The sequence below is a fragment of the Cucumis melo genome, chromosome 10, assembly GCF_025177605.1.
Source record: "Cucumis melo cultivar AY chromosome 10, USDA_Cmelo_AY_1.0, whole genome shotgun sequence".
NCBI classification, from domain to species: Eukaryota; Viridiplantae; Streptophyta; class Magnoliopsida; order Cucurbitales; family Cucurbitaceae; genus Cucumis; species Cucumis melo.
Genome location: NC_066866.1, coordinates 20,662,055 through 20,675,540, shown reverse-complemented (window position 1 = coordinate 20,675,540; position 13,486 = coordinate 20,662,055). Strand labels below are relative to the sequence as shown.

Sequence of the window (13,486 nt, the reverse complement as noted above, 5' to 3'; positions counted from 1 at the left end):
TGTATAGGGGCCACTTCGAAACTAAAATACGCTGCAAAGAAAAACATACAAACGCAAATATCAGACCGAAAGACAAATATCAAACGCAAATACATACATAAAGTAACGCGACGATTCCAAACCATAAAGATTGTGTCTGCAGTTGTGAAGTTCTGAGAAGAAGGTATCCCGGCTGCCTTAATCTTTAAGCGAATGAAAAGAAAAAGTGCATCCAAATGCTAATAGAAACAAAAGTAAGCAGTAAATGTATAGAACCATAACAATGAAAAAATTATAATTGCATAAATGATAAGATAATCCCATACCTCATCCGCCAACCACCGGCGACACATAAACAAGTCTCTGAAAAAAGCCTTCGATTTTTTCCCATGAAAGGTTTCACGCAGCTCATCGTCTGTACGCTTGTCTGTAATCCAAGCTCGAAGTCTATCTAAATGGACGTCAAGTATTTTGTGCATAGGATCATAAACAATTGGTTCATACTGAGAGGTGCTGGTGGTTGATGTCACAGACCGTTTAGGTAGAGTTGTGAATGGGGTTGATAGGTAAACACTTGCACGCTTTCTACGGGCGGGCCGAACGTGTGGTCGTTGAGTGAGAAATGGTTCTATCTCTGTGACGTCCTCATCGTCAACGACATCTATTGGCTCCTCTAAACCAATATCAACCTTCTTCTCCAACACATCTTCGTCGCCCTATGGAACCTCATAATGCATTAGTGTGGATAATGATAGAAATTAAACATCAATATTAGCAAGAACATGGAACCAAACCTTCTTTTTAACTTCAATGTGTTCATCCTCCTTTGGCATCCTCAACCAATTAGGGGTACCGCCTGTGTCAACATCTTCGGTCTTAGCATTATCCACTTCTTTAATTTCTAATGTATGATCTACTAAGCCTTCGGACACCTTGTGGTCCCCTTCGTCACCCTATGGAACCTCAAAATGAATTAGCGAGAACATGCAACTTAACGTATGAGTAATTACCAAATATGAAATAACTAACGTCAATACACTTAACAGTTTCATTCCTAACCTTTCTTTGAAGTCCAATGTGCTTCAATATGGTTGACATCATGCCCTTCAATTCGTCAATATCTGATTTTATACTATTAAGTTGCCCTTCAACAACCGCTACTCGATCTTGGAGATTCCGAATAACCTTTTTCATCTTAATCTTGGACTTCTGTTTCTTACTTTTTTTGAAGTCATCTTCATCATTAACAACTTCTCTTACTCTTTTTGAACCACCATTCTTCGACTGAATAATGGTAGATGAGCGGAAGTTTTCAAAAAGTTCACCTGAAACAATTTTCAACTGCTCCTCTTCAGGTGTCATCTCAATGACCGCCTTAATTATAAACTGCAAATAGAAAAAGGCAAATGTATTTAGGACAAAGAAATAAGCACAAAATCATGCGATCCTTAAGTAAGTTACTATTGCTTGCTACTTACCATTGGCAAGTCAAACACCTGGCTTATAGTTTGGGACTTTGGTGATTGTTGGCACACCCACCTCAGCATTCGTGGTATGGCATGATCGTTTACTTTATCTACACCACATCCAATGATGGTTGGTATAGACTCATATGTCCATACCTATTCGACATTTGACAAACAAGTTTAGGAAGTGCCACAAGATATATATAGATATATAAACAAGTGTTTATACAATCGTTTGAAAACAACTATACGATTATTTAACATAACTAAACGATCGTTAAAAAAACAACTATACGATCGTTTAACATAACTAAACGATCGTTTAAAATAACTAAACGATCGTTTTAAAGTTTTGAAGTAAGAAGTAAGAAGTCACATACCTGTAATGCATGCGGAAATCCATTGATAGTATATTTTTTTGTTTGTGTTGATTTCTTCTTTCCCTTGGCATATGGCTTGTCCAAGGCTCTTTTCAAGGCACTTAGCGTGTGTACAAAAACAATCCGACCCCAATCATAATTATTAAATGTATTCCAATCATTAGCAATCTTGAAAAAACCAATGTCCACTTTGGTTCGCCTATCTTTTCCCAACAAAGATATCTCTATAAAGTAGACTAAAGCTAATTTCACAATATCATCGTCATCACCCTCGTATTCCAAAAATATATCCTCTAAGTCGCTAACATAAACACACTCCTTGTCTTTGAAAAACTTCTCCAACAGTCGACTATTCCCAACCAACTGAATATAGTCCTCTTTAGGACCCCATATTCCAGTTATGATGTTAAACTCTCTCCTACCGAAAGTACAAACAACGCCCCCTAGTAAGAAACTTATAGAATCCTTTCCTTCATCTTCCACCTCCATTAACAGTAAGTAGTGGATGAGTGGCCCATTAAAGACAATATTTAGGTCCAAAACGTGCCCAAACTTTGTTTTTCTAAATAAGGCTAATTGATTGGGTTTGAGTTTGGCCTTAATATTATGTGTTGTCTTTTCCAAATGAGACAAACAACTTACTAGGGAATAAAAATGATGGGAAGGATTAATCTTGTACAAGGGTCTGTCGGTCGATGTCGAAGTCGATGTCATGATTGAAACCTGAAGAAAAAGGAACAAATTCCAGCAAATATATTGAAAATGGGTTACAGATAAAACTCACTGAAATAAGAGAACACGCTCAAAGTTGATTCTTAGGTTCGAAAAGGAGAAGTGACGAAATGCACTGGAGGACCGACGACAGACGAACAGTCGGAGTATCTTCGAAGAGCAGAGCGGGAAATTTCAAAAGCCAACGAAAGGAGATGTTTTTTTTTACTTCAGGTGTTCTATGCGAAAGAGAAGGGAAAACGAACGTGGGTAGGCGAAAAATCAATAGAGCGATAGAAATTTAATGAAGGGCATTTTTGTCCATTCACACCCAAATTGTCCTAAAAGTCTTTTTTTTGAAAACTTGTCCCAAAATTCATTTAAAGCTCTTTTTTTAACCTATTTTTGGTAATTTCCCGAAAATCTTTGATATCAAATATAAATTTTATTATTTAAAAATCAATTTTACAAATTTAAGTGAGTCGATGTCTTTTTTCCAAAATGAATACCAACTGTTGTCCCAAAATGATGAGAATTTGTGTTATTGCAGCTATGGCTTTCTAGCTTCCACCCTGTCAATCACTTTTCAATGGATCCCCCAACCTCCTACCGTAGCCGCAGAACCACCAACAAATCTGACCTCTACTCCACAGTGGTCATTCATTCCAATTCCGATTCCGACTCCGACAACAACGCCGACCATCGGAATCCTCACCGTCGACCAAGGCCACCGACCGAAGGACAAGACCTTTACGCCACAATGCTCTACAAGGATGTTGATAAGCCTCGCGATGAAGACGATGACGATGATTCTTCTCTCCCTCCTCTCCTCAAACGCCTTCCTAAGGATTTCGGTGGTGGAGCCCCAATTGACTACGAGGATGACGATGCTTTTGATTTTGATCACGATACTGAAGACTTCGGTACCATGATCGTCAAGACGGATAGGAATCGTCCTCGTAATCGCTCTCTGTCTTCCTCAGTTTCTACCAAGCCTCGAACTTCGCCGTTACCGTTTGTGAACTTTCAGCAGGGGAGCCCCGGGAAGAGAGGTGGTAGTGAAGAAGGCGAGGATAGTGAGGAGGAAGATGTTGGTGATGGATTTTCTACGTTTGTGGTGAGGTCGACGGCGAGGTCGCGGAACAGAGAATCGGTTAGTGGGACTGTTGTTCGAAGGACTGGTGGTAGTCGCAGTGGTGGAGGCGGAGGACTTGATGGGTCCACGATGGGCAGAGCGGTGGCGAGTATGCAAGGTATGGGAGAGTTAGGGTTTGGGAAACAGAGGAAGGGGAATGGATCACCGAGGAGTGAGGAGGGCGGTGGTCGGATACGCAGTAAGGTATCGTCGAGTTCGATTCCAGAAAGCATCACCAGGGAAGATCCACATACGAAGTATGAATTGCTCAATGAACTTGGTAAGCTTTTGTTTACATGCTAAATAATGATATTTGCTGTCAACGAAATGCATTCTTATAACGTGAATGGTGCTGGAGATGTTAAATAATGCTGGCTCACGTTAATTGTTTTGCAGGAAAGGGGTCCTATGGGGCTGTATATAAAGCAAGAGATATTAAGACATCTGAGCTGGTTGCTATCAAGGTTATTTCTTTGTGTGAAGGGGTATGCCTTTCTGATTTCATTCACTTATGTTTAGTCATTGATATCTGAATTGTTTTTAGTGGAAATTTATTTTGAGTTACTTTGTAGGAGGAAGGATATGAAGAAATTCGAGGTGAAATTGAGATGTTGCAGCAATGCAGCCATCCAAATGTTGTCCGCTATCTTGGGAGCTATCAAGGAGAAGAGTATCTATGGGTACAACAAATTAGTTGTCCTTAGAAACTTATGAAACCATTTCCATGAGTTGGAATTCATTAGATTAAAGTGAATATAATTAATTGCATCTTTCTGATATCTTTTCAGATTTACAAGTCTTTATTTCTTGGCAGATAGTAATGGAGTACTGTGGGGGTGGCAGTGTTGCTGACTTGATGAATGTTACCGAGGAAGCTTTAGAGGAATATCAGATTGCATATATCTGTAGGGAGGCACTGAAGGTGAGATTTTCAAACCCTTGGCTGCCTTAAGACATTGTGCTTGCAGAAACACGTTTATTTACTATTTGATATGGACTCCAGTACTGGTATCTTTTTGTTTGTGTTTGCGTAAGGAAAAATTTTGCTTGGCTTTCTTAAATCAAGCTCACTTGGAGAAAACCATTTAAATGCAATAAAATTTTGCTTGGCTCTCTCTCTCTCTCTCTCTCTCTCTCTCTCGTTCTTGCAAATAGTTGGCCTTACGGGCTAATTTTATTGCAGGGTCTCACTTATCTTCATTCAATATTCAAAGTTCACAGAGACATCAAGGGTGGTAATATCTTGTTAACTGAGCAAGGAGATGTCAAGTTGGGTGAGTGCTCTACATTCTGGTTGGTAGAGGTTAAACTGAAACTTTATTGTTCAAGTTCATTTTCTTTCTTTGATTTCATTTATTTCTATAGTAACAAACTAATCAAGCATGCAATAATTTTGTTAAGAAAATGTTTGCAGGTGATTTTGGAGTTGCTGCCCAGCTAACTAGGACCATGTCAAAGCGCAATACAGTATGTTAACTGCATTGATAATAGTAAAAATAACATGTTGGTAAAAAGCATACTTGACATTCATAACTTGCTAATAGGGCAATTTTTAAGGCTGTAACTTGATGGCTCAACTCTCCTTGATGTACACCTTATCCTGATTTTTGTACGCATACAATGTATTTAGTGTTTCTGGCTTCAGCCAGTGTTTTAGAAAGTGGGACTACCTAGTAAGCTTAAGTGAGGTGCCCTCAATGACACGCACTAAGCCATGTAGTAACTAGCTTAAGTGAAGTGTCCTCAATGACACGCACTAAGCCACATGCACTTTTACGTTAGTTTCTTTTAGATTTCGAGATCTTAGAATAGTATATCTTTATATTTGGTCATTGTTTCTTGTGATATTTTATATATTTTTCAGTTCATTGGCACTCCACATTGGATGGCTCCAGAAGTTATTCAGGAAAGTCGATACGATGGGAAGGTACTCAAATACAGATTAATATTGTTATCTTCTCGGTATTTCCATCCTGTAAAATCTAAATTATGAATGAGTTAGGAAAGTAGTTTTGAATTCGATAATGCATTTATATCTTGGGATTTAACTTTTTACTCATTTGGTACTTCTTCCTCTGCAATTGATGTTGCAGTAAGAGTGTGTATTAAGTTTGGAGGAGTGGATTTGGTTTAATATTTGCAATGCTATGGAAGTTCCAGTTCTCTAGTATAAAGTTACAAGATTATGTATATATTTTTGTCATTGATTCAGGATGCTATATATTTTCTGTTTTTTAGAGTTTAGACGAAGTTGAATAGGAATATCGTGCATATTAATCAGGATATAGGTGTCACAACATGTTTGTAAACTGAAATTGGAACCTGCATAGGCTGCAGTAATCTTTATGATGTCTAAACCAGCTGGAGCAAAGAAATGGAGAATTGCAGAAGCTTTCATAGGAAGTCTAATAATGTGGTATACCATGTACAAGCGACATCTTTTAGTTTTAGAAATTCCTGATATTTACATAGCCAGACATTGATAATACATATAACATTAATCGATCATTCAGTAATCTTCTGTAGCAGATTACATTTCACTTTTTCATCACAGTCTAATTTAAAAGAAAAATATGGCATTGAAATTTCAGTGGTGTTGTGCTTAACCTTACTGACCTTTCCTACTGTAAAGCAGTTAAGATTGCTATTTCCTGCAAGAATTGATTCTGTGCAAAGAGCAGCATCTAAAATTTCATCATAGTTAATGATCAAGTGACTACGCAATATTCTGTCATTGTATTATATATGGTCTTTTATGTGATATTTGCAGTTTCTAGGTTGCAGCGACAGTAATCTTTTTGCAACAATTTTGTTTTACTTTTAGGTGGATGTGTGGGCCCTTGGTGTTTCTGCTATTGAAATGGCTGAGGTAAAAATGTCACCTCATGAAACCTGCTCTACAATTTTCTTAATCTTACTAAAAAATGCTTTACTACTGATGCTGTTCCAGTTTATTTTGAATTTAAAAGTATTTTGGTGATAGTTTGACATACTGCAATCATTTTGTATCTGATTTCAGGGGCTTCCTCCAAGATCTGCAGTGCATCCAATGAGGGTGTGTTTAAAATTTTGAAGAATTAGAAACTCCATAAAGGAAATTATTTCATTCATTTGCATGAGAATTTCCATCTTTCTAATCCTGGTCACATTGAGTAGTGGTGCTGTTTTTATCTTTGAGTAACTGTGTTCTGGTTGTACTTCGTAATGAACTGCATCTGAAATCGATATTGCTTCCTACTTAGAATTCTTTCTTCCCATTTGATAGTTGGTTATGATTTTGTTAAAATTATTGAAAGTTGGTTATGATTTGTTAAAATTATTGAAAATAGAGATGTAGAATAAACACAAATTTACGTGGAAACCTTGGCATAGGGAGAAAAACCACGAGACGTAAATGTCGGAAAGACCTAACTTACTAACACATGAATCAAAGTTTTGTCTGAGGAGCCCATTTGTGAGTATATCAGCAATTTGTTGGTTCGAAGATATGTAAGAGACGCAGATGCTAACACTGTCCAGTCTCTCTTTGATAAAGTGTGTCAATCTCCAACTGTTTGGTTCTGTCATGTTGGACTGGGTTATTTGCAATGCTAATAGCTGCCTTGTTATCGTGGAATAGTTTTATAGGCACATGATAGTTTTGACGAAGATCAGACAACACCTTCTGGAGCCAGATTTCCTCACATATTCTCAAACTCATAGCCCTGTATTTGGCTTCAGCGCTGCTTCGAGCCACAACTCCTTGCTTCTTACTTCTCCAAGTAACAAGATTGCCTTACACAAAGGTGTAGTATCCTAAGGTGGATATTCTATCAACAATAGGCCCTGCCCAGTCAGAGTCGGTATATGCCCCAATGCACCTCCAGTCAGTCTTCCTGAACCTCAACCCTTTAGCAGGAGTTGCTTTTAAATACCTCAGAACTTTGTTAACTGCCTCCATGTGGTTTTCATAAGGAGCTTGCATGAACTACTAGCACTACTCACAACATAGGAGATGTCAGGCCTAGTGTGAGACAAGTAAATCAACTTTCCTATAAGATACTGATATTTCTCTTTATCAACAGGAATCCTATCACCTGCATTTTTGAGTTTGGCATTGAACTCAGTCCCATCATACCTGTTTCAGCTAATAAATCGAGGGTGTATTTTCTCTGGGACACGATGATGCCCTCTTTGGACCTAGCAACCTCCATCTCAAGGAAGTACATAAGATTCCCCAAGTCTTTAATTTCAAACTCATCCCCCATCTTCTTTTTTAGTTGGATAATCTCAACAGTGTCATCCTCAGATAGCACAATGTCATTAACATAGACGATCAACATTGCTATTTTCCCAGTCTTGGAGACTTTTGTGAACAAAGTGTGATTAGAGTGCCCTTGATTGTATCTCTAAGACTTGACGAAGGTGGTTAGCTTATCAAACCAAGCTTTTGGTGACTGTTTCAACCTGTATAAAGACTTCCGAAGCTTGTAAACCTGATTATCAAACTTAGCTTCAAATCCTGGAGGAGGACCATATACACTTCCTCTTCTAAATCTCCATTCAAAACACATTCTTAATGTCAAGTTGATATAGGGCCCGTCTTTATTTAAAGTAACTGACAACAAGACTCTAACAATGCTTAACTTTGCAACAGTGGAAAATGTCTTAGAATAGTCAACTTCATAAGTCTGAGTGAACCATTTTGCAACTAACTTGGCGTTATATCTGTCGAAGATACCATCTACTCTATACTCGAGTGGAAACACCCATTTGCATTCCACAGTCTTGTGTCCCTTGGGAGAGTGTGCATAGATCTCAAGTCTTGTTCTTTTCCGGGGCTCTCATTTCTTCCATGACAACAGTCTTCCACTCAAGGCACTCGAAGGCAAGGTGGATATATTTGGGTATCGTAGTAGAATCAAGGCTGGCAGTGAAGGCTTGAACTAGGGGGAGAGGTTTTTGTACGAAACGTAGTTAGAAATGGAGTGCTTTGTACATGACCTGGTACCTTTCCTCAGCGTAATAGGAAGATCTAGAGAAGATTATACTTACTTATGTTTCCTGGATGGTCCTGCTTGGTTTTGTTTTCAGTAGATTCTGCAATGACCTCATTCTCATCAACCTTGCCCTCTCTATCTGTAATGATCACATCAACACTGCCCTTCTCAACCATATCCTTAGGGACAACTGTTTTGGACCCATTATTTTCAGACTCGTCATTCTCACCCACCTTAATACTAGTATGTGCATTAGTGGAATTTGTTGAAAGTAGAGACAAAGAGCACACACCGGTTTACGTGGAAATCTGAGAATCGGGAGAAAAACCACAATATTTTATTTTATTATTTTCTTGTAATTACAGAGGTGCAATTGAGGAACTTAAATAGAATGCAAAGGAGAAAAAAAAAGGAAAAGAAATATTTATGGTAAGTTTTCCATAAATACAAAATCTAACAGAATTCGTCTCGAACCTGTCATTCTCACTCATTCTGTTATTAGTATGTGAGTCAATGAAATTAGTCATACCTTGATCTCGTAGAAATTTAGAATTCTGGATCGTAGCTGGCTAAACAACAAGAGACCTGACTTCCTTTATGAGATTCCTCCTATAGTAGGTTTTCTAGGGAAATTGATCTGTAGGTAGGATTGTGATGTGAGAATTCGGGTTAGATAAGGTAACTAAAGTAGGATAGATAGACTCTGAAAGGTGATATCCATGGAGACAGTATTTACATGAGGATGGTTGAAAGCATTTATAGCCTTGTTGGTGCAGAGAGTATCCATCAAACACACAAGCCTGAGCCCAAGGGGTGAATTTAGTTTGGTTAGGACCATGACTATGAACATGGGTTATGCACTTGAACACCCGAAGGGGGACATAAAAAATGAGACGGGTGGAGGGATAGAATTGGAGGGATAGAATTCTTTGGGATATTCTTAGGGGGTTTGGAGGTGTGGGATAAGAGAAGACATTCGATTGATGAGATGAGTTGCAGTGAGAACAACATCACCCCATTAAAGGATGTAGAAGTAGACAACATAAGTGAACAGAAAACTTCCAAAAGGTGACGGTTTTTTCTCTCAGCAACCCCATTTTGGTGAGGGGTGTAAGCACAGGAAATCTGGTGGACAATTCCCTTAGAGGACAAAATTTCGTTAAGGGTGTGGTTTTGAAACTTGCGACCATTATCATTGTATAGGACTGCAATCTTTGCATTGAATTGCGTTTCTATGATGTGATAGAAGTTCCAGAATGTGGAGGTGACTTCGGATTTGTCGGAGATGAGGAAAACCCAATTAAGGCGGGTTTGGTTATCAATGAAGGTAACAGACCACCCTTTGCCAGAGGAGGTAGTGACCTTGGATGGTCTCCAAACATCATTATGGACAAGAGTGAAAGGTTGGGTTGACTTATATGGTTGTGAGGGAAAGGAGACTCGATGCTGTGAGTACACACATCACAAGACAAGGTAGAAATATGAACAAGAAAAAAGATAGGAAATGAGTATTTCATATATTGAAAGTTGGGGTGGCCTAAACGGAAATGCAATAACACGTGTCTTTTTCTGACATATTAAAATATGAAGATACAAGACTAGTCCTATAAATGCTACTAGCAGAGGCGTCATCATCAAGTAGTTAGAGTCCCTTACTTTGCCAGACAGTGCTAATCATCCTCCCCGAGCACAAGTTCTGAAATGAAACAGAATTAAGTAAGAATTTCGCTTTGCAGTTTAATTCACGAGCAAGCTTGCTTATACATAGTAGATTATAGTGAATTCGGGGCACATGCAACACATTATGTAAAGTCAATCCTTCAAAAGGAAAAATCAGCCCCTTTCTGACAATTGGAGCCAAGGAACCATCTGCTATTCGTATCTTCTCATTACCAGCTCATGGAATATAGGACACAAAATGTTCCGAGGATTCTGTCAAATGATCAGTGGTGCTAGAGTTTACAATCCAGGGATTCTTCCCATCAACACCAATAAGACGGAAGGACTGAGGTATACCTGACTGGGTAATAGCTCATAATGTAGTTAGACTGGGATCCCCAGGTAGTTGAGAAGGGTAGCAGGCTCACTCACATAAACTTGCCCCGTGTTCTGTTTGTCGTTGGAAGGGCGCTTCTTACCTCCTAAGTGATCACCATGTAATTTCCAACACTGCACCTTGATATGCCACTATTTCTTGTAGTATTCAAAAAGAGCGATTGGTTTCCACTGTGCTTCTCATTGTCATGATTAGGAGACCTCACACTGAAGGCAGTAGAATCACTAGTGGGGTTTGTCAGACTACTCATAGCATGGTACGGTCTTCCTTAAGGCGAACTTCAGAACAAACCTCCATCAGGGACGATATAGGTCTTTGGCCTAGTATATGTCCGCGAACAAAATCGAACCTAGGGTTGAGACCTGCAAGAAAAACATGTATTTTGTCGACCTCCTCGATTCTGGAGTAATATATGCTATCGCTGGGATAGTTCCATACAATTTCTCTACATAGGTCCATTTCTTGCCAGATAAGGGAAAGTCTGTTAAAGAAAGATGTTACATCCATTGGCATTCATGAACTTGTTTTTCAGAGTATATAAACGAGAGACGTTCTGATGTTTGGAATGCAATTATTGAGTTGTATCCCAAATGTCTTTAGCGGTTGCAGCACACAGTAAGGGCTTGTCCATCTGTGGTTCCGTTGAACAGGTTGGACCGAATAAGAGAGTCCTTCTCTTTCTGGTATCGTTCTTGAGGGTCTCCTGGTGTAGAACGAGGTATATCCTCTGTCAAGGACCCAAACTTGTGGTGCCCTTCGAGGATCATTTTAATAGACTTGGACCACAAAAAATAGTTTGGACCATTCAATTTCTCCCTTAGAAAATATCCTAAGGGTCTGTTAGACCCCTTATTAGGCAAGTGTACAGTAGAAGGAAGAAATAAATTTTTCTTTAATAAAAGCACGTGGGATATAAGTAGGTCGGTGGGCGGGAAAAGTGATATAAGAGTGTTGTCTTTTGGGTGGGAACATTGTGTGTTTTTTTGTAGTTAGAACATGTTTTTCTGCATTCTCCTGGAGAGAGAGAAGAACAGAAATTAGATTGTACTGAGGATTGAGACATTCTCAATCCTTAATATCTTACTGAAATTGAATCAATAAAGAAGGAAATTCATATGTGAAGTTGGAGTTCTAACATTTTGGTATCAGAGCGAAGATCTGAAGGACAGAGGAATCATGGTTCAAACTCGGATTGAAGAACGGTTGGAATTTATCGACTAAGAAATTGCCGGAATGAAGAAGGAATTGAGCAAAGTGCCGGCGATAGAGGTGAGTCTGAATGAGATTGCGAAGAGCATCGATTTGATGCGACTTCAATCGGAAAAACAACAGTAGTTGTTATTCACGATTATAGAGACGAGTTCGAGAGAGCGGTCGACGATGAGTGGACAAGTAACGGAATCCGTCGCGAAGGAGACTGAGAAGGCTAAAGGGAAGGAAATCGATGCGTCTTCTAGTAAGATGGCAGAATCAGATCGAAATTTTGGATATGACAGAAACGAGCGAAAGATAGACCCCGGCGATGGTTCCCATGATCGAAACAAGTTCAAAAAGATCGAGATGCCGGTGTTCACAGGGGAGGATTCTGATTCTTGGTTATTTCGAGCCGATAGGTATTTTCAAATCCATAAACTAACTGAGTCTGAAAAAATGTTAGTGTCCACAGTTAGTTTCGATGGTCCGGCGTTAAATTGGTATAGATCTCAAGAGGAGAGAGATAAATTCACCAGTTGGTCTAATATGAAAGAGACTATTAGTACGATTTCGATCTAATAAGGATGGAACGATTTGCGGGCAGTTTTTGAGAATTAAACAAGAAAGTACAGTAGAAGAGTACATAAATCTGTTTGATAAAATGGTAGCGCCGTTATATGATGTGCCTGAGAGAGTAGTTGAAGATACTTTTATGAATGGTTTATTACCATGGGTGAGATCTGAGGTAGTTTTCTGTCGATCGAAAGGATTGCCAGAGATGATGGAAGTAGCACAGATGGTAGAAAACAGAGAGATTGTAAGAATTGAAGCCAAATTGAGTGGTTATTCAGGAGGAAAGTTGACTGGGCAGGTTAATGGAAATGGAAAAGTTGCTTCCAGTAGTGTAGCAGGGGAGAGTAAAGGAAATACTTCATTTCCGATCCGCACCATTACTTTGAGAAGTTTCGGTTCAAATGAAAATCGAAGGGAAGGGTCCTATAAAAGGCTGCTCGATGCTGAGTTTCAGGCCAGGAAAGAGAAAGGATTGTGTTTTCGTTGCAATGAGAAGTATTCTGCCGACCACAAATGTAAAATGAAAGAACAACATGAATTGAGAATGTTCGTGGTGACAGAAGGTAAAGAAGAATATGAAATTGTAGAAGAAAAAGAAGAAAAAAAAGAGTTGGGCCGCATAGAAATCAATGAGGATATTACAACTGTGGTTGAATTATCAATCAACTCGGTAGTTGGACTAAATGATCCCGGAACTATGAAAGTGAGAGGTAAATTGTTGGGAGAGGATGTGATTATATTGATCGATTGTGGAGCGACGCACAACTTTGTGTCGGAAAAGCTGGTGAAGAAGCTTATTTTACCCATCAAAGAAACCTCACATTATGGAGTGATCTTAGGATCTGGGGCTGCAGTACAAGGTAAGGGAATCTGTGAAAAATTGGAGGTGCAGTTGAACAACTGGAAAATAGTAGAGGATTTTCTGCCCGTAGAACTTGGTGGTGTTGATGTAATTTTGGGTATGCAATGGCTATATTCTCTAGGAGTGACTACAGTAGACTGGAAAAATCTGT

General features: G+C 39.0%; 1 protein-coding gene across 1 annotated transcript in view; it reads left to right on the top strand.

Moving 5' to 3' along the window:
• Window positions 1-3,035: 3,035 nt before the first annotated feature.
• Window positions 3,036-13,486, top strand: part of LOC103491895 (serine/threonine-protein kinase 1) — a 50,701-nt gene continuing 40,250 nt past the window's right edge. The window contains exons 1-9 of the mRNA XM_008452008.3: window positions 3,036-3,951; window positions 4,068-4,156; window positions 4,244-4,351; window positions 4,486-4,593; window positions 4,855-4,945; window positions 5,086-5,138; window positions 5,536-5,598; window positions 6,496-6,540; window positions 6,691-6,726. Coding sequence (XP_008450230.2) covers window positions 3,126-3,951; window positions 4,068-4,156; window positions 4,244-4,351; window positions 4,486-4,593; window positions 4,855-4,945; window positions 5,086-5,138; window positions 5,536-5,598; window positions 6,496-6,540; window positions 6,691-6,726 — 1,419 coding nt within the window. The 5' untranslated portion in view covers window positions 3,036-3,125. The remainder of the gene's footprint in view (window positions 3,952-4,067; window positions 4,157-4,243; window positions 4,352-4,485; window positions 4,594-4,854; window positions 4,946-5,085; window positions 5,139-5,535; window positions 5,599-6,495; window positions 6,541-6,690; window positions 6,727-13,486) is intronic.